General features: G+C 43.0%; 1 protein-coding gene across 1 annotated transcript in view; it reads left to right on the top strand.

Annotated features, from left to right (window-relative positions):
• The window catches only part of rundc3b (RUN domain containing 3b), a 171,912-nt gene that overhangs the window by 117,456 nt on the left and 28,568 nt on the right, over positions 1-25,888 (top strand). Inside the window, exons 6-7 of the mRNA XM_070881341.1 lie at positions 8,127-8,207; positions 12,210-12,378. Of these exons, the coding sequence (XP_070737442.1) occupies positions 8,127-8,207; positions 12,210-12,378 (250 nt within the window). The remainder of the gene's footprint in view (positions 1-8,126; positions 8,208-12,209; positions 12,379-25,888) is intronic.

Below are 25,888 nucleotides of genomic sequence, written 5' to 3' on the forward strand. Positions count from 1 at the left end.
AAATCTGAAATAAAGGACCTGTACAAATTACCTAGTCATATATCAGAGTGTTGTTTGTTGGACCTTGCTGTGTGCAAATTGCCTATCATGTTTACCTAGTGCCTACACTTAAAAATAATACTTAATGACTGTGAAGCACTTTGGGGTGTTCTGATGAAAGAAAGGTGCTGAATAAATTCAAGTTCTATCTTAATTTTCTTTCGTTCTAGATATAAACATTGTCCAATGCTTTTAAATATTTTGAATCAACTTCATTATGGCATCTGAGATCCTTCAGAATGCTCCATTAACTTCACAATAAACATAGAAACATAGAAAATAGGTGCAGGAGTAGGCCATTCGGCCCTTCGAGCCTGCACCACCATTCAATAAGATCATGGCTGATTATGCAACTTCAATACCCCATTCCTGCTTTCTCTCCATACCCATTGATCCCTTTAGCCGTAAGGGCCACATATAACTCCCTTTTGAGTATATCTAAGGAACTGGCCTCAACAACTTTGTGGTAGAGAATTCCACAGGTTCACAACTCTGAGTGAAGAAGTTTCTCCTCAATGGCTTACCCCTTATCCTTAGACTGTGACCCCTGGTTCTGGACTTCCCCAACATCGGGAAATTTCCTCCTGTATCTAACCTGTCCAATCCGTCAGAATTTTTAATGTTTCTATAGGTCCCCTCTCATTCTTCTAAATTCCAGTGAATATAAGGCCCAGTCGATCCAGTCTGTCTTCATATGTCAGTCCTGCCATCCCAGGAATCAGTCTGGTGAACCTTCACTGCACTCCCTCAATAGCAAGAATGCCATTCCTCAGATTAGGAGACCAAAACTGAACACAATATTCAAGGTGTGGCCTCACCAAGGCCCTGTACAACTGCAGTAAGACCTCCCTGCTCCTATACTCAAATGCTCTCGCTATGAAGGCCAACATACCATTTGCCTTCTTCACCACCTGCTGTACCTGCATGCCAACTTTCAATGACTGATGTACCATGACACTCAGGTCTCGTTGCAGCTCCCCTTTTCTTAATCTGTCACCATTCAGATAATCTGCCTTCCTGTTTTTGCCACCAAAGTGGATAACCTCACATTTATCTACATTATACTGCATCTGCCATGCATTTACCCACTCACCTAACCTGTCCAAGTCACTCTGCAGCCTCTTGGCATCCTCCTCACAGCTCACACTGCCACCCAGCTTAGTGTCATTTTCAAACTTGGAGATATTACATTCAATTCCTTCGTCCAAATCATTAATGTATGTTGTAAAGAGCTGGGGTCCCAGCACTGAACCTTGCGGTACCCCACTAGTCACTGCCTGCCATTCTGAAAAGGACCCGTTTAATCCTACACTTTGCTTCCTGTCTGCCAATCACTTCTCTATCCACGACAATACATTACCCCCAATACCATGTGCTTTAATTTTGCACATTAATCTCTTCTGTGGGACCTTGTCAAAAGCCTTTTGAAAATCCAAATACACCACATCCACTGGTTCTCCCTTGTCCATTCTACTAGTTACATCCTCAAAAAATTCTACAAGATTTGTATAGAATGTTGGAAAATGATCACCAATGCATCCACTAATTCTAGGGCAACTTCCTTAGTCTGCATCCCCGAGCACTTATCAGGCCCCAGGGATTTATCGGCCTTCAATCCCATCAATTTCCCTAATACAATTTCCTGACCAATAAGGATTTCCTTCAGTTCCTCCTTGCTAGACCCTCGGTCCCCTAGTATTTCCGGAAGGTTATTTGTGTCTTCCTTAGTGAAGACAGAACCAAAGTATTTGTTCAATTGTCTGCCATTTCTTTGTTCCTCATTATAAATTCACCTGATTCTGTCTGCAAGAGACCTACATTTGTCTTCACTAACCATTTTCTCTTCACATATCTATAGAAGCTTTTGCAGTCGGTTTTTATGTTCCCTGCAAGCTTACTCTCATACTCTATTTTCCCCCTCCTAATTAAACCCTTTGTCGTCCTCTGCTGAATTCTAAATTTCTCACAGTCCTCCAGTTTGTTGTTTTTTTTGGCCAATTTATATGCTTCTTGCTTGGATTAACACCATCCCTAATTTCCCTTGTTAGCGATGGTTGAGCCAGCTTCCCTGTTTTATTTTTATGCCAGACAGGGATGTACAATTGTTGAAGTTCATCCATGTGTTCTTTAAATGTCAGCCATTGCCTATCCACAGTGAACCCTTTAAGTATCATTTGCCAATCTATCCTAGCCAATTCAGATCTCATACCATTGAAGTTACCTTTAAGTTCAGGACCCTAGTCTCTGAATTACATATGTCACTCTCCAACTTAATGAAGAATTCTACCATATTATGGTCACTCTTCCCGAAGAGGCCTCGCACAACAAGATTGCTAATTAATCCTCTCTCATTACACAACACCCAGTCTAGGATGGCCAGCTCTCGAGTTGATTCCTTGACATATTGGTCTAGAAAATCATCCCTTATACATGCCAGGAAATCCTCCTCCACCATATTGCTACCAGTTTGGTTAGCCCAATCTATATGTAGATTAAAGTCACCCATGATAACTGCTGTACCTTTATTGCATGCATCCCTAATTTCCTGTTTGATGCCATCCCCAACCTCACTACTACTGTTTGGTGGTCTGTAAACAACTCCCACTAGCGTTTTCTGCCCTTTGGTGTTCCGCAACTCTACCCATACAGATTCCACATCGTCCAAGCTAATGTCCTTCCTTACAATTGCGTTAATCTCCTCTTTAACCAACAATGCTACCCCACCTACTTTTCCTTTCTGTTTATCCTTCCTGAATATTGAATACCCCTGGATGTTGAGTTCTAAGTCTTGGTTACCCTGTAGCCATGTCTCCGTAATCCCAATTACATCATATCCGTTATCTGCACAATTAATCAATCCACCTTATTACGAATGCTCCTCGCATTGAGACACAGAGCCTTCGGGCTTGTTTTTTAACACTGTCATTTTAGAATTATGTTGTAATGTGGTTCTTTTTGATTTTTGCCTTTGATTTCTCTGCTCTCCACTTTTCCTTATCTCCTTTCTACCTTTTGCTTCTGCCCCCATTTTACTTCCCTTTGTCTCCCTGCATAGATTCCCATCCCCCTGCCATATTTAAACCCTCCCCAACAGCACTAGGAAACACTGTCCCTTGGACATCAGTTCCGGTCCTGCCCAGGTGCAGACTGTCTGGTTTATACTGGTCCCACCTCCCCCAGAACCGGTTCCAATGTCCCAGGAATTTGAATCCCCTCCCTCTGATGTTGTAAATACAAAAAACTGAATTTAAAAAGCAAAAAAGTTAGTTTAAACTTTATAAATTACTAGTTAGGCCTAAGTACATAAGAAATAGGAGCAGGAGTAGGCCATATGGCCCTTCAACCTGCTCTGCCTTTCAGTAAGATCATGGCTGGAGTTCTACATCAACTCCACTTTCCCGCCATATACCCATAATCCTTGATTCCCTTAGTGCCCTAAAATCTATCGATCTCTGTCATGAATATGCTCAACGACTCAGCTTCCACAGCCTTCTGGGGTAGAGCATTCCAAAGATTCACAAACCTCTGAGTGAAGACATTTCTCCTCATCTCAGTTTACTTTCCCACCTAGCTTTGTATCGTCAGCAAACTTGGATATACTAGTCCCCTCATCTTAGTCATTGATATAGATTGCAAGTAGCTGAGGCACTCCTTGGGCACTCCACTAGTTACACCCTGCCATCCCCAAAATGACCTGTTTATTTCCTACTCTCTGTTTTCTGTCCATTAACAAATTATCAAACCATGCTAATATATTACCCCCAATCCCATGAACACTTAACTTGTGTAAACTCAGCCGGAGTATTGTATCCAATTCCGGGCACCACACTTTAGGAAGGACATCAAGGCCTTGGAGAGGGTACAGAGGAGATTTACGAGAATGGTACCAGGGATGAGCGACTTCCGCTATGTGGAGAGACTGGAGAAGCTGTGATTGTTTTCTTAGAGCAGAGAAGGTTAAGGAGGGATTTAATAGATGCGTTAAAAAAATTATAAGGGGTTTTGATAGAGTAACTGTTTCCACTGGCAGGAGGGCCGGTAACCATAGGACACATGTTTAAGGTACTTGGCAAAAGAACCAGAAGGGAGCTGAGTTTTTTAAGCAGTGTGTTATGATCTGTAATACACTGCCTGAAAGGGTGGTAGAAGCAGGTGCAATACTAACTTTCAAAAGGGAATTGGATATATGCTTGAAGGGGAAAACATTGCAGGGCTATGGGGAAGGAGCAGGGAAGTGGGACTGTTTGGCTAGCTCTTTGAGAAAGCCGGCACAGGCACGATGGGCCGAATGGTCTTATTTTGTGCTGTATGATTCGAAAATTACCAATTTGATTTTGCTTGAGTGGTAGCTCCTGCTTTCTTCAATTAATCTTAAAAGAGCAGTTTTAGGATCAGTTGGCAAAGTTGAAGGATGATATTGAGGATAATAAAATGCACAGGCTGCCTGTCTTTATCGGGCAGACTAAATATTCTTTTTTCAACGTATGTTATAAGCAGCTGCCGAACAGCCTGGATGTCACAGCATAAATTTGCAGAGCATTAGAATTCTAAACTGCTTCTGTTTTTCAATATGACAGAAACTGGGGATTTTAATTTCAGAAAATCCCTAATCCACGAGTTGATCTATTTTTGGGCCTTTTTTCATTTCAAACATAACATTAAAAATTGTTGATGCTATAAATTATTCCATTCTGCCATGGAGGATTTAAAAAAAAACTTTTATATAGTAAATAATGTGGAACAATGGCCAGAATTCTGGATAGTTTTTTTTTTTGTTACTGATTTGGTCAGATCTTTTAAGTATTCAAACATGTGTAGTTTCCTTTCTTCTGTTGGTGCTGTTGTTGACGGCTCATTCTCTGTGTCTTCCCCCATTAACCCAGGGATTCCTGAGGGTTTTGTTCTTTCTCCCCTCTAACAGACAGGCTGTTACTCTTTCAAATCAGTAGCCTCCTCCACTCATAATCCAGCCCGATGCACACATTTTTGGATGATTCCACTCTTAAAAGGAAAAAAACAGAAAGAAAGACTTGTCTTTATCATGTCCTCAAGACATTCCAAAGCGTTTTACCGCCAATCAATTATTTTTGAAGTGTAGTCACTGTTGTAGGAAATGCGCAGCCAATTTGTGCACAGCAAGGTCCCACAAACAGCAATGTGATAATGATCAGATAATCTGTTTTAGTGATGTTGGTTGAGTAAATATTGTTCAGGACACCATGGAAAACTCCCCTGCTCCTCTTCACATAGTGCCATGGGATTTTTTTCCATCTATTTGAGAGAGCAGACAGGACCTCGGTTTAATGTCTCTTTCGAAAGACGACACCTCTGACAATGCAGCACTTGCTCAGTATTGCACTGGACTGTCGGCCTAGATTATGTGCTTAAGTCTCTATCAACTTCCTTCACTTGACATGTCCCCAGTGCACACAGCCTCAATTCCTTACAGTGCAATTCTTGAATTACTGCAGGTTCATCTCCTCTACATCCTTTGATGGGGAAATTAAAATATTTGTTCTTTCAGTCTATTGACCTTTTTTGGCTTCTGCTCATCTAACTCCTCCTTCAATGAAAACATGCAACCCCACCCCCACTCCAGGTCACAGTATCCAGCAGCTTCTTAAATGACTCCATAATTTTCCCTTCACTGTTCTATTCTGAACATCATTGCAGATGTTCCTGACATCAGTCCTCCGTAGTTTGGGTCTATGTCCCCTTGTCCTGTGGTTGTGGTTTAACTTGACAAAATACTCAGGATTAACCTGGCTTCTAGTGTGAAATAATCCCATGAATGATGCATTCTTGGATGTGTCAGTCCCAATTGCAGCACTGTCACCTCTGAGCATTATTCTTATAAGAGTTCCATTTATCTTCTGCTGAAGTGTTGTTAAACATCCTCCTCCAATCTGTTGGTTTTAACTCTTCATTCATAACTTTGAATTTAGTTGTTGCTCATAGTCTTGGGTTTAATTAGGTCACAGTTCAAGTTAAGCTTGATCTTTCGGTGCTCACTGCCCCCCAACAAAGCTACGGCTTCCATTTCCTGTATGTTGCCTAGGTCGTTTTACAAATACAAGGTAAACACTGCCTCTCGTGTCTTCCTTTATACATTGAATCATGAAGCAATAATGCATTACGCTTACTAACTGACCCTAAATTATTTGGGTTTTCACAATTTATATTGCGTTGATTAAAATCACCCATGAAAATAACTTGCCTATTCTCACATACCCTTTTTATCTCTTTGTAGTCCCTCATGTGTTGACCTGGTGGTCTGTAGCATACCCTCCTCCCCTCCATGTTTGATGGAGTTTTTCAAAATAAAGATTTGTATCCAAAGTAATTCTATCTGTACCTTACCTCCTCTCTCAGGATCAACTTCATTTCCCTCCCAGTTGTCTCTTGACTTATGTCTACACCACCTCCTTCTCTGTCCTTTGTGAACATTCTATACATCATTCATATTACACCAGAGAACATAACTTCTCCTCCCTTATCTTTGGGTTATGAGACAATCCTCGTGTACGTGGCTTTTATAACCCCCATATTTCTCCCTTTTTAATTTCCCACTATGTGTACTACCACCACCACAAGCCCTGGTCCTGACTCCTTGAGGAAATGTGAGAAAGGATGCTCAATGTGTATTATTCGAATTCCACTGTCAGGTTAGCTCTGTCTATCTAGTACATATGGATATCTCTTTTCTTGAGTAAGGAATCCCCTACAACCACAGTCCCTCTGAAAAGTAAGAAAGCAAAAGAAACCGTGTCCCTGGTTCAACTGATCTCCAGCCCTAATGGTTCACTCTCCAGGTATAAAGTTTGTCTGGCCATCTTACTGCGATTGCTCACATCAAATCTAATGTTATCCACCCGCCCCATAAATTCCATCACTATTGTCTGCTGTTTGTGGGACCTTGCTGTGTGTAAATTGGCTACTGTGTTTGACTCTGTGACTTAGATTATGTTTTGGTTTGAGCTGTTCCTTCTGGTATTCTAGCTACCTTTTTCTTTCAAGACTTTATTACCTCCTGCGGCATTGGCCAGAGTCTGGCATTGATTCATTATTGGCAGCTCAAGGGCATATTTGCAGTCTTTCTTACCATCCCTGCTTCTTTACCCAACCTTAATCCATCTTGTATCTCTGCTTCCCTAGTTTCCTTCTGTGCTAATCATCAAATCATCACAACCTTGTCCCTGGTTTAACTGATCTCCAGCCCTAATGGTTCACTCCAGGTCTAAAGTTTGTCTGGCCATCTCGCTGTGATTGCTCACATCAAATCTAATATTATCCACCTGCCCCATAAATTCCATCATTATTGTCTGCTGTTTGTGGGACCTTGCTGTGTGTAAATTGGCTACTGTGTTTGACTGCATTGCAGTAGTGAGCACACATCAAAAGTACTTCATTGGTTGTGAAATGCTTTAGGATATCCTTCGGGTCTGAAAGGCACTGTATTAATTCAAGTTCTTTTTTTCCTCAGTAACTTTGTACAGGGATATATCAATATAAGGTCCCCTCTCATAAGTCTCCTTTCAAGGAATTATCATGCCAACCACATCAGAATTTACTAATCATCTGTATGATGGACATCTGCTTTCAGTGTGGTGGAAGAATCTATGCAGGAGAATTTATGATGTACAATTCAACTTGATGTTGTAGTCGCCCAAATCTAAAGCTGTGTACTGGGCTGACCTATCACTGGCTTTTGAATCCCGATCCTTTCATGTGAAGGGCTTTGCTAATGAGACATATTCACTGTGAGGCTGTCTCCCCCACTATTGCCTATAGGGCTCCCTGCCGATAACTATTTCTCCTTCTTGCTACAAAGAATCTCACATTTTGGTTCTGGAGCTCGCACAGAACATACATGTTATTTACCCAATTCCCAGATTCTGTGTTTCTGCACATTTAATTTGTAAATATCAAGGAAAAGCAGACATTATCTATTAAACATTTTTTTTTAAATTGTACTATATAATGAGTAAAATATAGTAATGAAACTTTCAAAGGATTCCTTGAGGTGTGCTCTATTAAGTAATTGGCTTGAAAGTGGTGAATAAATAATGTATCTTCTTTTCTTTCAGCTTCTGTTTAAAGGGTGAGAGTTTGGATGGCAATTGTCCTGCTGTCATAGATTATACCCCATATCTGAAGTTCACACAAAGGTAGATTCATCCTAATTTGTGTATTTTTTTCCTCCATGCACTACAATTAAATAACATGGCTATAACAAATCTCTCTCAAAATTCTCAACCTCAGCATATCCATATTACACTTGTATGCCATGGGAAAAGATTGAAGGCCAGCTCATACTCAGTAATATTTAGTGACTTTCTGCCCCCAGATTATATGTTGTTGTTTTCTCAGTCACATTTGGAAATTAACTCGCTGATATCTTACAAAAAACTCCGAATTACTCAGGATACAAGTTATTTAGGTGCAAGATGGAGTATTGATGCTGAAGTACACAGGCCACCTATGGGCACTTCTACGTTATATAGGGCTCCCGACCTGGATCTTGGGATACCAATTTAATGTGCACTGCTCTCTCATGCCACAGGCTTCAATGGAGCTGGAGCTGGTTTTCCAAAATCAGAATCCCACTTAATCGTAAGAGTGGGCTGTGTTATTTTGAAGACAGCCCACATGCAAAGTAATGTCCGTAACATTGGACATCATCGTCAGCCTATAGATGTGCTAAATTTGACTCCGTCCGATCACTCTCACGAGCTCTAGGAACTGGTGACCAATTGGGAGACCCAGCTAAAACAAATCTGTACTGTCACCAGATTTACAAAACTAGGTATGTTTATTTTGGTTGCAGCACCAACTGTGTTCATAGGAACTAGGAATCGGAATGGGCCATTCAGCCCCTCGAGAATGTTCTGCCATTCAATTAGATCATGGCTGATCTGTATCTTACCTCCATTGATTACACCTACACTGGCTCTCTATCCCCAACATAGTACATTTAAAATCCTCCTCTTCATCTTTAGTTCCTTTTACATAAGTATAGTGACTGCATTTGGAAAGTAATCCATTGATCCTGAGGACATGTGCTATATAAATGCAAGTTGTTTCTTCTCATTTTAAATCTGTTCCATGAATAAAAAGGTTTCCAAAGGGGAAAAGCTAAAGTGCAGAAGTTTTGCATTGCAGGATGTCAGACAATGGGGTATATTTTTCTCTGTAAATTTAAAAGAACAAACCTTTACTAACCTGTCATTGGTTTATAGCTGGATTGTTTAACTTTACACTGTACCCTCGTTTTACATTTTAGTTATTATAAGAACTCATTGAACCCAGAATCACTTGTTTGACACTCGGTTACATCCTGTTCCTTTGCCATTGATTTCATCACCTTGCCTGTACACTTGCTCAGGCTGATATAACCATGCAAAACCTTGGTCTTCTGTTCGACCCTGAGCTAAGCTTTAAACCCCACATGTGTTATCGCTACTTCCACCTATGCAGCTTTGATTGCTTTCATTCATACCTGAACCATTCCACTACTAAAACCCTTACCCACTTCTAGATTTGATTATTTCAGTATCCTCTTTGCTTTCTTTCCACCCTTCTCAGATTCTTAACTTGTTCAAAACTCAACTGCCCATATCGTATCCTGTACGAAGCCCTGATTGCACATCACTCCTGTCCCTGTTGACCTACACTGGCTCTCTGTCCCCCAATTAATTACATTTATAGTTCTCCATCATCTTCAAATCCTTTCATCGTCTAAACAACCTCCTCCAGCCTTGTATTCTCTGTGCTTCCTCTCCCCTCCTCTTCCCATCCCCCACACTCCTCTTACTCAAGCTTTGTGCATATTCTCCACCCTTTGGGCCCAAGTTTCCACACGATAAAAATCGGTCGCCCCTCCGAGCTGGGCACCCGTTTTTCGCGCCTAAAACGGCGCCTGAAAAAGAAAATCGCGATTCTGGAGCGTTCTGCAGCTCCTTGTCTGCCTGGCGCGGCGCCCAGGGAGGCAGAGCCTACACTCGCGCCGATTTTGTAAGTGGGAGGGGGCGAGTACTATTTAAATTAGTTTTTTTCCTGCCTGCAACGCTGCGCGTGCGCGTTGGAGCATTCGTGCATGCTCAGTGTGAAAAAAACATTGGCACTCGGCCATTTTTGTAGTTCTTTGTAGCTGTTTAATTTTTGAAATTTTTAAAAATAAAAGCACATTGCCATCAGCACTTGCAGCCTTCTCACTGTCTCCTCCTTCCCCCCCCCCCCCCCCCCCCGCCGCGGGAAGAACGGGCATCTCCTACCCCCCCCCCGCGGGCAGAACGGGCGCCTTCCCCACCCCCCCCCCCCCCCCGCGGGAAGAACGGGCGCCTCAGGCTGACTGCAGAATTCTCCGTGCCTGAAGCACTTTCACACAGGTAGGAAGATGGTTTATTTAATCTTTTCTTTGCTTATAAATGTTTATTCAGGTTGGATTTATTTGTATAATATTTGTAGAAGTATAAATAAGGATTTATTGTAGAATTTAATGAGTTCCCTCCCTCCCCCCCCCCCCCCCCCCCACCTCGTTTTGGATGCGTAATTTGTAACCTGCGCCTGATTTTTTAATGTGTAGACAAGGTTTTTTCAGTTCTACAAAAATCTTCGCTTGCTCCATTCTAAGTTAGTTTGGAGTACGTTTTCACTGTGGAAACTTTGAAATCAGGCGTCAGTGGCCGGACACACCACCTTTTGAAGAAAAAATTCTGTTCCAAAGTAGAACTGTTCTACCTGACTAGAACTGCAGAAAAAAAAATGTGGAGAATTGCGATTTCTAAGATAGTCCGTTCTCCACCAGTTGCTCCTTAAAAATCAGGCGCAAATCCTGTGGAAACCTGGGCCCTTTGTACCACCATTTGTCATGGCCTTCAGCTGCCCCAGCACCTACTCCCAGGAACTCCCTTCCGAAACTCGTACAACTGTACACTTCTCTCTCCTCTGCAAAACCCATCTTTATTGAGGAAGCTTTCAGTACCTCTTTAATTTCTCTCTGCATGGCTTAGCATCTTTTTTTTTTACACAATAGTAACATCATTACATGTAAATGCAAATTGTTGGGAATTTTAACCCACCTTGTCCAGTGGGAACAGGGCAAGCATGCAGTTAAAATAGCTATGCAAAGATTTGATTCCTGCTCGATTCCCACCAGCCGCCATCTTAACAGGGCCTGACACAGATGGGATTCTGTTTAATGTTTGCAAATCAAGGTCCTATGATCTCATTAGAGCCCTGAACACATTTTAACAACCTGCTGAGGTGGGGCGTCTGCTACGGAAGCGGCGCCCAGTAAAACCTGGCAGGGAACAAGAGGAGACCAAAGGCCACTCAAAAACCACCCCCTGTGATTTGCCAGCCAGCAGTCAGCTGGCTCTTTCTGCTCCGTTTGGGCAAGCATCTACGACTGGTGGGATGTAAATGAGGGTCAGGGGTTAAAACACCCGGGCCTCAAATTGATGAAGCCAGGAGGATTTGGCGCTCACCCTGCCCCCTGCCTACCCGAAACCCACTTCCAGTTAAAAACTTTTCCCTTCCCCATTGTTTTGTTGTAGAGTCAGTGGAATAATGACCTTCCAAATGGTAGCTCCAGCTTCCCAACTGAAAACAAAAATATTTAAAGTTCATGTTTTCTATTTTGACTATTTAAAGCAAGCAAAATATTGAATGGGTGGCCATGTTTGTTTAGTTTTGACTGATTACAGTTTGCTCACAACTGCTGCAGCTTGTGGTCAATCTTGCTCTTGTGTGTGGGGGGCCGGTGGAAAGCGGAAATTACTTGAGTATCCATACAAACTCTCTATAAAACCTACTTATAAAGGAACAAATCGTTTAGGTGAGAGGCCATTTCCAGAGGATATCTAGCTTAACAGGTAATGAAACATTAAACCTAAAACATCAAAAATAATTACATGTAGTAAAATGGCAGCCCTGATGGTATCATCTATTCTAACATCCCCATGCATAAACTCTCAGGAATCCAACAGGTAATTCTCTGCTAATATAATGCTCTGTAATTTGATGCATGAGTCGTACTGTTTTCTAGGAAGGCTCCAAGTTAATCTTTTTTCCAATTTTCTGTCTCACCATGCTGATGGTTACAGAATTAATTTACTGCTGCTGTTTCAGCTAAATCTAATTCATGAACTGTCATGTTGTTGGTAAAGCTCTGAGAGTATCAGCAGCGACGAGGAGGAGTTGCGGACTCTAGGAAGCAGCGGCAGTGAAGGCAGCACTCCTGAGAACATTGGCCCACCTTTCATTACCGATGAGCACAGTTGGTACAACAAGTGCAAGCGAGTGGAGCAGAAATTCAGGCTGGCATTGGAGCAGAAGGTAATGGTCATGGTTGATGTGGTGAACTGCACTTTTCATCGGTGGGGAGTAGCCACCATAATTTTCCATTTGATCAGTCCCTGTTGTAAACTGTGTCCTTTAGGGGAACAGACACTTTCTCCGTGCCCTGTGGGACAGAAGGCACAGCACAAACATGTTGCCTCCCACCTGGGTAATAGTGTGTGTTTCCACAGGATCAGCGCAATAGAAAATTAGATTGTATTGTCTTCCAGTAGAAACCTATATCTAGAAAATGAAAAAGAGACGGATTAAAATTTTGGATGCAAGCCTGCTTCGGAACTGTAATTAGAAAGATAAGCAAACCCCTTTGTGCGGTGAAAGCGGGATTTTAAAAAAGAGGAGAGAAGGAAAAGAGACAATAGATACTCTGAACACCAAGAGGAAATTGAAGGCTTGAATGACCTACAGACTATTTAATAGCCAACATTCAGTGACAGAACCCCAGCCAGAGCGGTGTTTTGAAAATGGATCCACATTGTAAGGACAGACTTGCTCCACATGCCCTACAACCACTGCTAAAAGAGAAAATGCTGGAACTATAGGCTAAGGTCTGAAGTGACTGAAGTCGGTTTAGACAAGAGGAATGTCCAGGTTTATGAAGGTTCCATTAAGCATTTTTGGAGCAGTGCTGGAGGTCAAAGGTGCGAATGTTCCTGGCATCATTCTGTTGAGAACAGATGTTACAGGTGTAACCTTCATCCAAACCGGAAGGAAGTACAAATGATCAGCATTTAAAAAGGACAGAACAGAAGGAATGAGCAAGGAAAACACACACCTGCTAATGTGCGCACCCACATACGAAGAAATTGAATGACCCGTGAAGGGCTTAAATGGGAAAACAGGTGATGTTTAAATGGATGAAGTGATAGAAACATGAAACAAATGGAGTTGGAAGGGAGAGAAATCAGAGATTAAGGATGCTTATGAGGCATGCAGACAATGTGAATAGCTGAGGTAATGGTGGTAAGGCGGTTAGAAATGGAAATACATACAACTGGCAAAATGCAGCAGGTTCCATTGGTTCACCATCAGAAGATAAGAACTTAAAGGCAAACATGTGCAGTGAGAACAAAAGACAGCTTATTCCATTATGGTATAAACTCTGGTGGGGGCGGGGGGAGATCTGCAGATCATTTATACGGTTGAGCCTTGAACTATATGAATTGTGCTTTCTGATGTCCCAGTTCCTTGACATTAATGTATAATTACTTATGTTTTGGTGCAAGGTGGAGCATTGGTGCTTCTTTTGCACCATTATATATTATCAGGCTTCACTTTTCATGTCCTTGAAAAATTACTGGGTGTGTTGATCTTGAACTTCCAATGTGTGTCTTGAGATTCAATCTCACAGTTCATTATCCTTTGAACTTCTCACATTCTATGATTGCATTACAGTCTTTTGATATACACCAGATAGTGTAAACATCCCTAACTTCTCCAGTTCTGACAAAAGGTCGTCGACCTGATGCGTTAATGCGGTTTCTCTCTCCACAGATGCTGCCTGACCCGCTGAGTGGGCTATTTCAGATTACCAGCATCCACAGTATTTTGCTTTTGCACAAGATGATGGAAACCTGATAACACCAAAAATCTCACCGTCTCCACCATATTCATAATATCCCATTGTGAGGAGCAGGCCCAGATACTAATGAAAAGAATAAAGTAGATTCAATTTAAAAGAAAGTATTTCCAATTGCTGAAACAGCAGCAGAATAAACAAATCCAAATGACAATGTTGTTACAGATGACTTGGATGATGTATTAAAGACTCTAATAAAATGCCGAGGTTCAGGTTACTTTATAAACTATGGATTTCATTCTTGTGTAAAGCTTCCTTTTGAGTTGATTAGTTTTACAGCTTCAAAGCATTTGTCCAAACATGTTACAATTCCATTTAAATGTATAACAAACCTGGCACCAGACCAGAAAAGAACGGTATTCTTTCAGAGTCAAATCTTCTGTTAAATGGAGACTGCAGACTGCTAACATGTTGATGATGCACTTAATAGGAACATAGGAAATAGGAACAGGAGTAGGCCATATGGCCCTTCGAACCTGCTCTGCCATTCAATAAGATCATGGCTGATCTGATCTCGGACTTGGCTCCACTTTCCTGCCCACTCCCCATAAACCTTGACTCCCCTGTAGTTCAAGAATCTGTCTATCTCAGCCTTGAATATATTCAATCATGCTGCCTCCACATCTCTCTGGGGTAGAGAATTCCAACGATTCACAACCCTCTTAGAGAAGAAATTCCTCCATCTCCATTTTAAATGGGCGACCCCTTATTTTGAAACTATTTCCCCTAGTTCTAGATTCCCCCATGAGGGGAAACATCCTCTCTGCATCTGCCCTGTCAAGCCCCCTCAGAATCTTATGTTTCAATAAGATCACCTCTCATTCTTCTAAACACCAATGAGTATAGGCCCAACGTGCTCAACATTTCTTCATAGGACAACTGCTTCATCTCAGGATTCAACCTAGTGAACCTTCTCCAATGCAAATATATCCCTTTGTAAATAGATGAGATAAACATAATGAGAGAGGAAGTATTAAGGAGCTTAGCAGTTTTGAAAGTGGATAAATCCCCAGGCCCGGATGAAAAGTATCCCAGGCTGTTAAGAGAAGCAAGAGGAAATAGCAGAGGCTCTGACGATCATTTTCCAGTCCTCTCTGGCTACAGTTGTAGTGCCAGAGGACTGCTAATGTTGTACCTTTGTTTAAAAAGGGAGAAAGGGATAGACTGAGTAATTACAGGCCAGTCAGCCTAACCTCAGTGATGGGAAAATTATTGGAAAAAATGCTGAGGGACAGGATAAATCTTCATTTCGAAAGACATGGATTAATCAAGGACAGTCAGATGGATTTGTCAAGGGAAGGTCGTGTCTGACTAACTTGATTTAATTTTTCGAGGAGGTAACCAAGAGGGTCAATGATGTAGTGTATATGGATTTTAGCAAAGCTTTTGATAAGCTCCCGCATGGCAGACTGGTCACGAAAGTAAAAGCCCAGGGGATCCAGAGCAAAGTGGCAAGTTGGATCTAAAATTGGCTGAGTCAGGAAGCAAAGGGTAATGGTTGATGGGTGTTTTTGTGATTGGAAGGCTGTATCCAGTGGGGTTCCGCAGGGCTCAGTACTGGGTCCTTTGCTTTTTGTGGTCGAAATCAATGACTTAAATGTTGGGAGTATGATTAAGAAGTTTGCAGATGACACTAAAATAGGTTGTGTGGTTGACAAAGAAGAAAGCTGCGGACTGTAGGAAGATATCAATGTACTGGTCAGGTGGGCAGAACAATGGCAAATGGAATTCAATCCGGATAATTGTGAGGTAATGCATTTGGGGAGGCCTAACTAGGCAAGGGAATACACATTAAATGGTATGACACTGAAAGTGTAGAGGAACAAAGGGACCTTGGAGTGCAGGTTCACAGATCTCTAAAGGTAGCAACCCAGGTAGATAAGGTGGTTAAGAAAGCATATGTAATACTTGCCTTAATTAGTTGAGGCATGGAATACAAGACCATGGAGGTTATGCTTGAACTGTATAAAACACTGGTAATACTGCAGCTGGAAAACTCTGTGCAATTCTGGTCACCACATTACAGGAAAGATGTGATTGGACTGGAAAGGGTGCAGAGGAGATTTACAAGAATGTTGCCTGGACTGGAGAATTTTGGCTATGAGGAAAGATTGGAGATGCTGGGTCTGTTTTTTCTTTGGAACAGAGGAGCCCGAGGGGAGACCTGATTGAGGTGTATAAAATTATGAGGTGCCTGGATAAAGTGGATAGGAAGGATCTGTTTCTCTTGGCAGAGGGGTCAACAACCAGGGGACATAGATTTAAAGTAATTGGGGGAAGATTTTGAAGAGCTATGAGGGGAAATTTAATCACCCAGAGGGTAGTAGGGGTCTAGAACTCGCTGCCTGAAAGGGAGGTAGAAACAGAAACCCTCACCACATTTTAAAAATACTTGGATATGCACTTAAAGTGCTGTAATCTACATGGCTGCGGACCAAGAGCTGGGATTAGGCTGGATAGCTCTTGGTCGGCCGGCGAGGGCACAATGGGCCGAAATGCTGTAAATGTCTGATTCTATGAAATGAGACAAAAACTGTACACAGTACTCCAGGAGTGGTCTCACCAACGCCCTGTACAATTGTTGCAAGACTTCCCTACTTTAATACTCTATCTCCCTTGCATTAAAGGCCAAAATTCCATTTGCCTTCCTAAATACTTGCTTATACCTGCATGCTAACTTTTTATGTTTCATGTACAAACACCCCAGATCCCTCTGTACCACAGCATTCTGTAGTCTCTCTCCATTTAAATAATATTTTGCTTTTCTATTCTTCCTACCAAAGTGGATAACCTCACATTTTCCTACATTATACTCCAACTGCCAAATTTTTGCCTACTCACGTAACCTATATATATTCTTTTGCAAACTTTTTGTGTCCTCCTCATAACTTGCTTTCCCACCTATATTTGTGTCATCATGGACACAATAAGAGACTGAAAACAGATTCCAAGATATCCAGTGTTATCACTGTCTATACATTGTATGAAAGCCATTTATTCCGATCTCTGTAAAGGGAAGTGAAATGGGAATAATTGGAGAGTATTAATAGGAAGTAAAATAGTAACCAATTAGGCAATTATTAAGGCCAAGCTTGAGGTCTATGTATCTGATAACCTAGTAAATGGCAATCAATGTGTCTTCAGATGAGAAAGCTCCTGCCTGGTCAACCTCGTCTATTATTGAGGGGGACTGGGAAACCTGTGCATAAAAGCCTTTGACAAAGGTACCTGCAAAAGGCTATGTAGTTCAGCATTCTGCTTGCTTTATTAATGTCTCTTGACGTCACTCCATGGTCACTTTCAACCGTTGGCTAATTCTACACCATTCATGGAGTATGTATGTGGCTTCATTTTTTCCCCCCCATATGCAGCACATTATATAAAATAATTTGCCACTGTTCTGGCTATTTACAGATTTTGGGTTAGAATTTCGGCTAGTTTCCTCTGGTTTTACCAGCGCAATTTGCCCAAAATTGGCCAAACCAGCTCAGAAGATCGTGGAATTCCAAGCGTAAGTTATGTCCAATGCAAATTGAATTTCCGCCATCTATTGCACTGGATTACAAAACATCATGTTAAAGCCTGCCCCACCCACAAAACTGGCCACACCCCCAGAACGAATTAATCACCATCGTGAGTTTCCGCTAACTATGCCCATTTGTGGACCTTCGCGGAGGCTTTTATACTTGACTTTTTTTTTAAGACACGTGCAAATGGGCACCTTTTTAAAAGCTTTTAAATATTAAAAAAAATTTAATTTACTAAAATTGATTCGTGTATACCAATGAAACATGTTATGCTCCTCCTGTGCTATGTGGGAAGTCAGGGACGCTTCCAATGTCCCTGACGACTACATTTGCGGGAAGTACATCCGCAGGCAGCTCCTGACAGACCGCATTGTGGCACTGGAGCTGCAAGTGGATTTACTCTGGAGCATCCGCGATGCTGAGGATGTCGTAAATAGCATGTTTAGTGAGTTGGTCGCACTGCAGGTAAAGGGTACACAGCCAGATAGGGGATGGGTGACCAACAGGAAGAGTAGTGGAAGGAAGGTAGTGCAGGGGTCCCCTGCGGTCATCCCCCTGCAAAACAGATACACCATTTTGGGTACTGTTGAGGGGGATGACTCATCAGGGGAGAGCAGCAGCAGCCAAGTTCATGACACCGTGGGTGGCTCTGCTGCACAGGAGGGCAGGAAAAAGAGTGGGAGAGCTATAGTGGTGGGGGATTCTATTGTAAGGGGAATAGATAGACGTTTCTGCGGTCGCAACCGAGGCTCCAGGATGGTATGTTGCCTCCCTGGTGCAAGGGTCAAGGATGTCTCGAAGCGGGTGCAGGACATTTTGAAGAGGGAGGGTGAACAGCCAGTTGTCGTGGTGCATGTAGGTACCAATGATACAGGTAAAAAACAGGATGAGGTCCTAAAAGATGAATTTAGGGAGCTAGGAGCTAAATTTAAAAAGTAGGACCTCAAAAGTAGTAATCTCAGGATTGTTACCAGTGTCACGTGCTAGCCAGTGTAGGAATTGCAGAATCAGATGGATACGTGGCTTGAGGAGTGGTGCAAAAGGGAGGATTCAAATTCCTGGGACATTGGAACCGTTTCTGGGGGAGGTGGGACCATCGCTAGTGGGAGTTGTTTACAGACCACCAAACACTAGTAGCGAGGTTGGGGACAGCATCAAACAAGAAATTAGGGATGCGTGCAATAAAGGTACAGCAGTTATCATGGGCAACTTTAATCTATATATTGATTGGGCGAACCAAACTGGTAGCAATGCGGTGGAGGAGGATTTCCTGGAGTGCATTAGGGAAGGTTTTCTAGACCAATATGTCGAGGAACCAACTAGAAGGCTGGCCATCCTAGACTGGGTGATGTGTAATGAGAAAGGACTAATTAACAATCTTGCTGTGCGAGGCCCCTTGGGGAAGAGTGACCATAATACGGTAGAATTCTTTATTAAGATGGAGAGTGACACAGTTAATTCAGAGACTAGGGTCCTGAACTTAAGGAAAGGTAACTTCAATGGTATGAGACGTGAATTGGCTAGAAGAGACTGGCGAGTGATACTTAAAGGGTTGATGGTGGATAGGCAATGGCAAACATTTAAAGATCACATGGATGAACTTCAACAATTGTACATCCCTATCTGAAGTAAAAATAAAACGGGGAAGGTGGCTAAACCGTGGCTAACAAGGGAAATTAAGGATAGTGTTAAATCCAAGGAAGAGGCATATAAATTGGCCAGAAAAAGCAGCAAATCTGAGGACTGGGAGAATTTTGTAATACAGCAGAGGAGGGCATAGACTTTAATTAGGAGGGGGAAAAATAGAGTATGAGAGGAAGCTTGCTGGGGACATAAAAACTGACTGCAAAAGCTTCTATAGATATGTGAAGAGAAAAAGATTAGTGAAAACAAACGTAGGTCCCTTGCAGTCAGATTCAGGTGACTTTATAATGGGGAACAAGGAAATGGCGGATCATTTAAACAAATACTTTGGTTCTGTCTTCACAAAAGAAGATACAAATAACCTTCTGGGAATATTAGGGGACCGAGGGTCTAGTGAGAAGGAGGAACTGAAGGAAATCCTTATTAGGCAGGAAATTGTGTTAGGGAAATTGATGGGATTGAAGGCCGATAAATCCCTGGGGCCTGATGGTCTGCATCCCAGAGTACTTAAGGAAGTATCCCTAGAAATAGTGGATGCATTGGTGATCATTTTCCAACAGTCTATTGACTCTGGATCAGTTCCTATGGACTGGAGGGTAGCGAATGTAACACCACTTTTCAAGAAAGGAGGGAGAGAGAAAATGAGTAATTGTAGACTGGTTAGCCTGACATCAGTAGTGGGGAAAATGTTGGAATTGATTATTAAAGATGAAATAGCAGCGCATTTGGAAAGCGGTGACGGGATCGATCCAAGTCAGCATGGATTTATGAAAGGGAAATCCTGCTTAACAAATCTTCTAGAATTTTTTGAGGATGTAACTAGTAGAATGGACAAGGGAGAACCAGTGGATGTGATCTATTTGGACTTTCAAAAGGCCTTTGACAAGGTCCCACACAAGAGATTGGCGAGCAAAATTAAAGCGCATGGTATTGGGGTAATGTACTGACATGGATGGAGAATTGGGTGACAGACAGGAAGCAGAGAGTCAGGATAAATGGGTCATTTTCAGAATGGCAGGCAGTGACTAGTGGGGTGCCGCAGGGCTCAGTGCTGGGACCCCAGCTATTTACAATACACATTAATGATTTGGATGAGGGAATTGAGTGTAATGTCTCCAAGTTTGCAGATGACACTAAGCTGGGTGGCGGTGTGAGCTGTGAGGAGGATGCTAAAAGGCTGCAGGGTGACTTGGACAGGTTAGGTGAGTGGGCAAATGCGTGGCAGATGCAGTATAATGTGGATAAATGTGAGGTTATCCACTTTGGTGGCAAAAACACGAAGGCAGAATATTATCTGAATGGTGGTAGATTAGGCAAAGAGGAGGTGCAACGAGACCTGGGTGTCATGGTACATCAGTCATTGAAAGTTGGCATGTAGGTACAGCAGGCGGTGAAGAAGGCAAATGTTATGTTGGCCTTCATAGCTAGGGGATTTGAGTATAGTAGCAGGGAAGTCATACTGTAGTTGTACAGGCCTTAGTGAGGCCTCACCTGCAATATTGTGTTCAGTTTTGGTCTCCTAATCTGAGGAAGGATGTTCTTGCTATTGAGGGAGTGCAGCGAAGATTCACCAGACTGATTCCCGGAATGGCAGGACTGACACATGAGGAGAAACTAGATCGACTGGGCCTGTATTCACTGGAGTTTAGAAGGATGAGAGGGGATCTCATAGAAACATATAAGATTCTGACGGGACTGGACAGGTTAGATGCAGGAAGAATGTTCCCGATGTTGGGGAAGTCCAGAACCAGGGGACATAGTCTAAGGATAAGGGGTAAGCCATTTAGGACTGAGATGAGGAGAAACTTCTTCACTCAGAGAGTTGTTAACCTGTGGAATTCCCTGCCGCAGAGAGTTGTTGATGCCAGTTCATTGGATATATTCAAGAGGGAGTTAGATATGGCCCCTACGGCTAAAGGGATCAAGGGGTATGGAGAGAAAGCAGGAAAGGGGTACTGAGGTGAATGATCAGCCATGATATTGAATGGTGGTGCAGACTGGAAGGGCCGAATGGCCTACTCCTGCACCAATTTTCCACGAAAGTAGTAAATGGTTTTGTATAATTTTTTTATTCTTAGTCATTTTCAGTTATTTAAAATCGGGTTACTCTCAGATGGTGTACTAGATACTCTTAATAAAAATGCTTATATTTGGTGATATACCCATTTTCAGCTATATTAATAACATTGCAGCAGGTTACCACTCTTGAATACATCAAGGATTTTTTTAATGCAAGGGGAACAAAATGAACAGTTGCAGCCTAAACCACTGCCCAATTACACTGGTTCATGAACGACTTTACGTTTGTGATTATGCAAATGAGTTTGAAAGGAAACTTGAACTTCACTTCGTAAAACTAGCGCAATTTTCAGCACAATTTGCATCTGGATTGCCGATTATGCCCAAAGTGGAAACGCTACCCCTTTATCCATTGTATTTTGTGGGTCTTGGCTGTTTCTTGTAATTCGATCTTTCCCTTCCATGTTCGCTATCAACTGTAAACTTAAACGCTCAAGTTTTAATCTAAGTGTTGATTTAAATTACACAGTCAACATTGATTCCTAACAGACACCATTCAGGACTTCTTGGACCTTGTTCTGTGACCTCGCTTTGACACCACTTTCCAGCAAATATCTACTGTTTCCTTTCCTTCAGTCAGTTTCTTACTCATTTGCAAGTTTTCCCTCGAATTCCCACTTGCAGCAAGTATCGGATAAATTGAGTTCCTGGAATAAAAGAGCTCTGCTTGGGGAGCGATTGGATCACAGAGAGGCTGAGGGGTTTCTGGATCTTGCTGTTACCTTGGGTTACCCTAAAGGCATTTCTAGACCATTCAGGACACACAAATAGTATGGAAAGAAAAAAGTGAGCCTCCATCTGTAGGGGCCGCAGAGGAGGCAACAGTCACTGATACAGGGCCCATTGAGTTACAAGAACTGTCCAATACATAATGATCACAAGATAATTATGGCAGAATTCCAGCATCTGTAGTATTTTGCTTTTGCATCAGTGTTTAATTCACTGCTAGCTCTCTTCCAGGAATGGCCACCTTGAAGGCGCTCTGCTCTTTTCTCCGACGGGATTTCCATTTGTCTCTTATCTTGTTCACCTTCATTGCTTTCTGTTTCCCTCCTCTTATTTGATAAAGCGAGTTTTGGTAGATACCTTAACAGCCACATCTCTTTCCTGACAATTATCTCTGGCTCTGACTTATTCCACGTCGATTCCAACTGAACTTTCACCCTTCATGTTTTGAATCCACCATTCAATTATAGTTATCTCTGACATTTAGCACTGCTCTCGCTGCTTCCTGAGATCCACACTCCATGTCATACATTGCCACATGCTCGCTCTCGACCTCTCTCCATCAGCACTGACTCACTCTAGCTCAGATTTGCCCTGGTCCACAGTTCCATTTCCTCCTTTGTCTTAATCGACACTTCAACAAAAACTTTGTTTCTTCCTTTCAGGTGTCAAGGACCGCAAGAATCAACAACTCTTGGGTACCAACACCCCACTGGAACCTTCTTCCCCTTCACTTCCCTCTGACCCCATCCCTCCTTTCAATCTGACCCTTTGCTGTGTTTTCACTACCTCCTCTGACCTCCTCTTTGATCCCGAACATTAAGTCCTCAGCAGGCCACAGCTTCATCCCCTTACGCTCACACCTCAGTGAATTTGGAGCTTGGTGTGATGCTGAGCTCTTCTTCCATCGCTTTCACCTCCATGCCCATTTCTTTGCCCGGGAGTCTCTCTTTCCCCCCCCCCCCCTTCATCTACACACAGCGGAAAAATTCTTCTTCCACTTGGACCCCTCCCACTGGCCTCTTGCCCTCTCTAGATCTTTTCATTGGGAACTGCTGGCATGACATCAGCTGTCTTAATTTTTCCACTCCCCTCACTCACTCCAAACTACCTCCCTCTGAACGTGCAGTACTCCGTTCTCTCAGATCCAACCCCAACATTGTCATTAAACCTGCTGACAAAGGTGACGCTGTTGCTTGGTGAACTAACCTCTCCCTTGTGGTGGCAGAGTGCCAATTCTCCGGCACCTCCTCCGAGCTCCACCTGGTCCATGACCCCACTACTGAACATCAAGCCATCATTTCCCAGACTGTCACTGACCTCATTTCCTCTGGAGATCGTCCCTCCACGGCCTCCAACCCCACACAGCCCGCTTCTACCTCCTTCCCAAGTCCACAAACAGGACTGCCCTGGTAGATCCATCGCTTCAGTCTGTTCTTGCCCCAAGGAACTTATTTCTTAATATCTCAACTCTATTTCTTTCTCTCCTTGTCCAGTCTCTTCCCATCTACATCTGCCACTCTTCCGATGCCCTCCGCCACTTTAACAGTATCCAGTTTCCTAGCCCTAATCGTCTCCATTTCACCATGGATGCCCAGCCCCATTATACCTCCATCTCCCACCAGAACGTCCTAAGGGCGCTCCGCTTCTTCCTTGAACAGAGGCACAAGCAGTCCCCATCCACCACCACCTTCCTCCGCCTGGCTGAACTTGTTCTCACATTGAACAACTTCTCCTTTGACTCCACTCACTTCCTCCAAATTGGTGGTGTTGCTATCGGAATCCATATTGTTCCTAGAAATGTCTGTCTTTTCGTGGCAGACGTGGAACATTCTTTGTTCCAGTACTTACTTGGGTCCTCACATTCACCTTTTTTCCCGGTACTATTGATGACTGTTTCGGTGCCGCTTCCTGCTCTCTCCTAGAACCGGAAAATTTAATCAACTTTACTTCCAATTTCCACCCCTCCTTCATCTTCACATGGTCCATCTCCGACTCTTCCCTTCCTAGACTTCTCTGTCTCCATTTCTGAGGATAGGCTGTCGACCAATATCTACTATAAAGCCACTGACACCCATAGCTACCTTGACTACACTTCCTGCAACCCAGCTTCCTGTAAGGACTCTATTCCATTTTCTCTGTCTCCATTGCAACTGTTCTGACAATGCCACCTGTCATACCAGTACTTCCGATATGTCTTTTTCCTCAACAGAGGATACTGTAGTTGACCAGGTCCTTGACACATTTCTCGCAGCTTCTGCTCTCACCCCTTCCCCTCCCTCCCAGAACCAAGATAGGGTTCCCCTTGTCCTCGCCATCCAGCCTTCACATTCACCCTCTGCATTTCCACCACCTCCAGCGTGATGCCACCACCAAACACCTCTTCCCCTCCCCTCCCCTTCCCTTTTAGCATTCCAAAGGGTCCGTTCCCTTCCTGACTCCCTAGTCCACTCTTCAATCATGCCAACACCCTCTCCCCATCCCACTGCACCTTCCCGTGTAAGCGCAGAAGATGCAACATCTGCCCTTTCACCACCTCCCTTCCTACTATCCAAGGCTCCAAACACACCTTCCAGGTGAATCAGTGATTTACTTGTACAGGTAGAGCATCCGAAATCCTGAAACCTCGGGACTGAGACCATTCCAGATTTCCGGTACTTCTGGATTTCGGAACGTTTTTCCGACATCCTGAATCCAGAAACACCTGGGCCGTGGTTTGGGTATTTCTGGATTTCGGAACGTATTTCCGATGTCCCGAATCTAGAAACGTCTGGGCCAAGGTGAGGGCTGGGGGTGGTGTCCGGCGGCCAAGCAGGAGGAGGCGGTCGGACGGCCGAACGGAGGAGGGGGTGGCGGCGATGGGTCCGGATTTCGGAACTTTGGATTCCGGATGACCCCGCCATGGATCGGCCCAGATTCCAGAACATTCCGGATTTTGGATGCTGAATCTGTACTACTTTCAATTTAGTATACTGTATTCACTGCTCAAGATGCGGTCTCCTCGACACTGGGGAGAACAAACGCAGATTGGGTGATTGCTTTGTGGAAACGCCTCCATTCAGTCCACAAGCATGACTCTGTACTTCCAGTCGCCTGCAATTTTAATTCTCAACACCACTCGCTCTGACCTCTTTGTCCTCAGCCTCCTACATTGTTCTACTGAAGCTCAAGCAACAGCATCTGATCTTTTGATTAGGCACTTTACTGCCTTCATGACTCAACATTGAGTTCAACAGTTTTAGATCATAACCATTGCTCCCATTTTTTTTGGACAGCAGTTGCTGGTAATAATTCTGCTTTTGTCATTTTCAGCTCCTCTAAACCCATCTTTTGTTCATTTATTGTTTCATTACCACTCCCTTTGTCTCGCACCATCATCCCTTTTGCCATTTAATCTCTTCTGTCTTCCATCCCATCACACAGACCTTCTCTTTTGTTCTTTCCTCCCCTTCCCCTGCCCCTACACGTCCTTAAAACCTGTTGCATCAGTAATATTTTCCAGTTTTGATGAAAGGTCATTGACCTGAAACGTTAACTTTGTTTCTCGCTCCACAGATGCTGCCTGACCTGAGTATTTCCAGCATTTTCTGTTTTTATTAGAAGATAATTATGGATGAAAAAGGCCAATTGTTGCTTAAATTATTTCGGGGTTTTTGCCTTCCTGATTAGCATCTGGAAGTCCATTCCATGTGGTGATCACTCTTCGTGTAAAAAAAAAAAAAAAAAATTCTAATATCAGTCCTAAATTTACCTTTTGCTAGTTTGAACCTGTGTCCTCTTGTCCAATGTTTTCAATTTCATTTAAAATAATCCAGATTTTACATTTTCCAATTGCTTATCTATCATATACCTTGATTCAATCACCTCTCCGATGGCTCATTTTCAGGCTGAAAAGCTCGCTTCATCAATTTTCTTCATCATCATCATCATAGGC

Source organism: Pristiophorus japonicus, chromosome 5 (genome assembly GCF_044704955.1).
Source record: "Pristiophorus japonicus isolate sPriJap1 chromosome 5, sPriJap1.hap1, whole genome shotgun sequence".
NCBI classification, from domain to species: Eukaryota; Metazoa; Chordata; class Chondrichthyes; family Pristiophoridae; genus Pristiophorus; species Pristiophorus japonicus.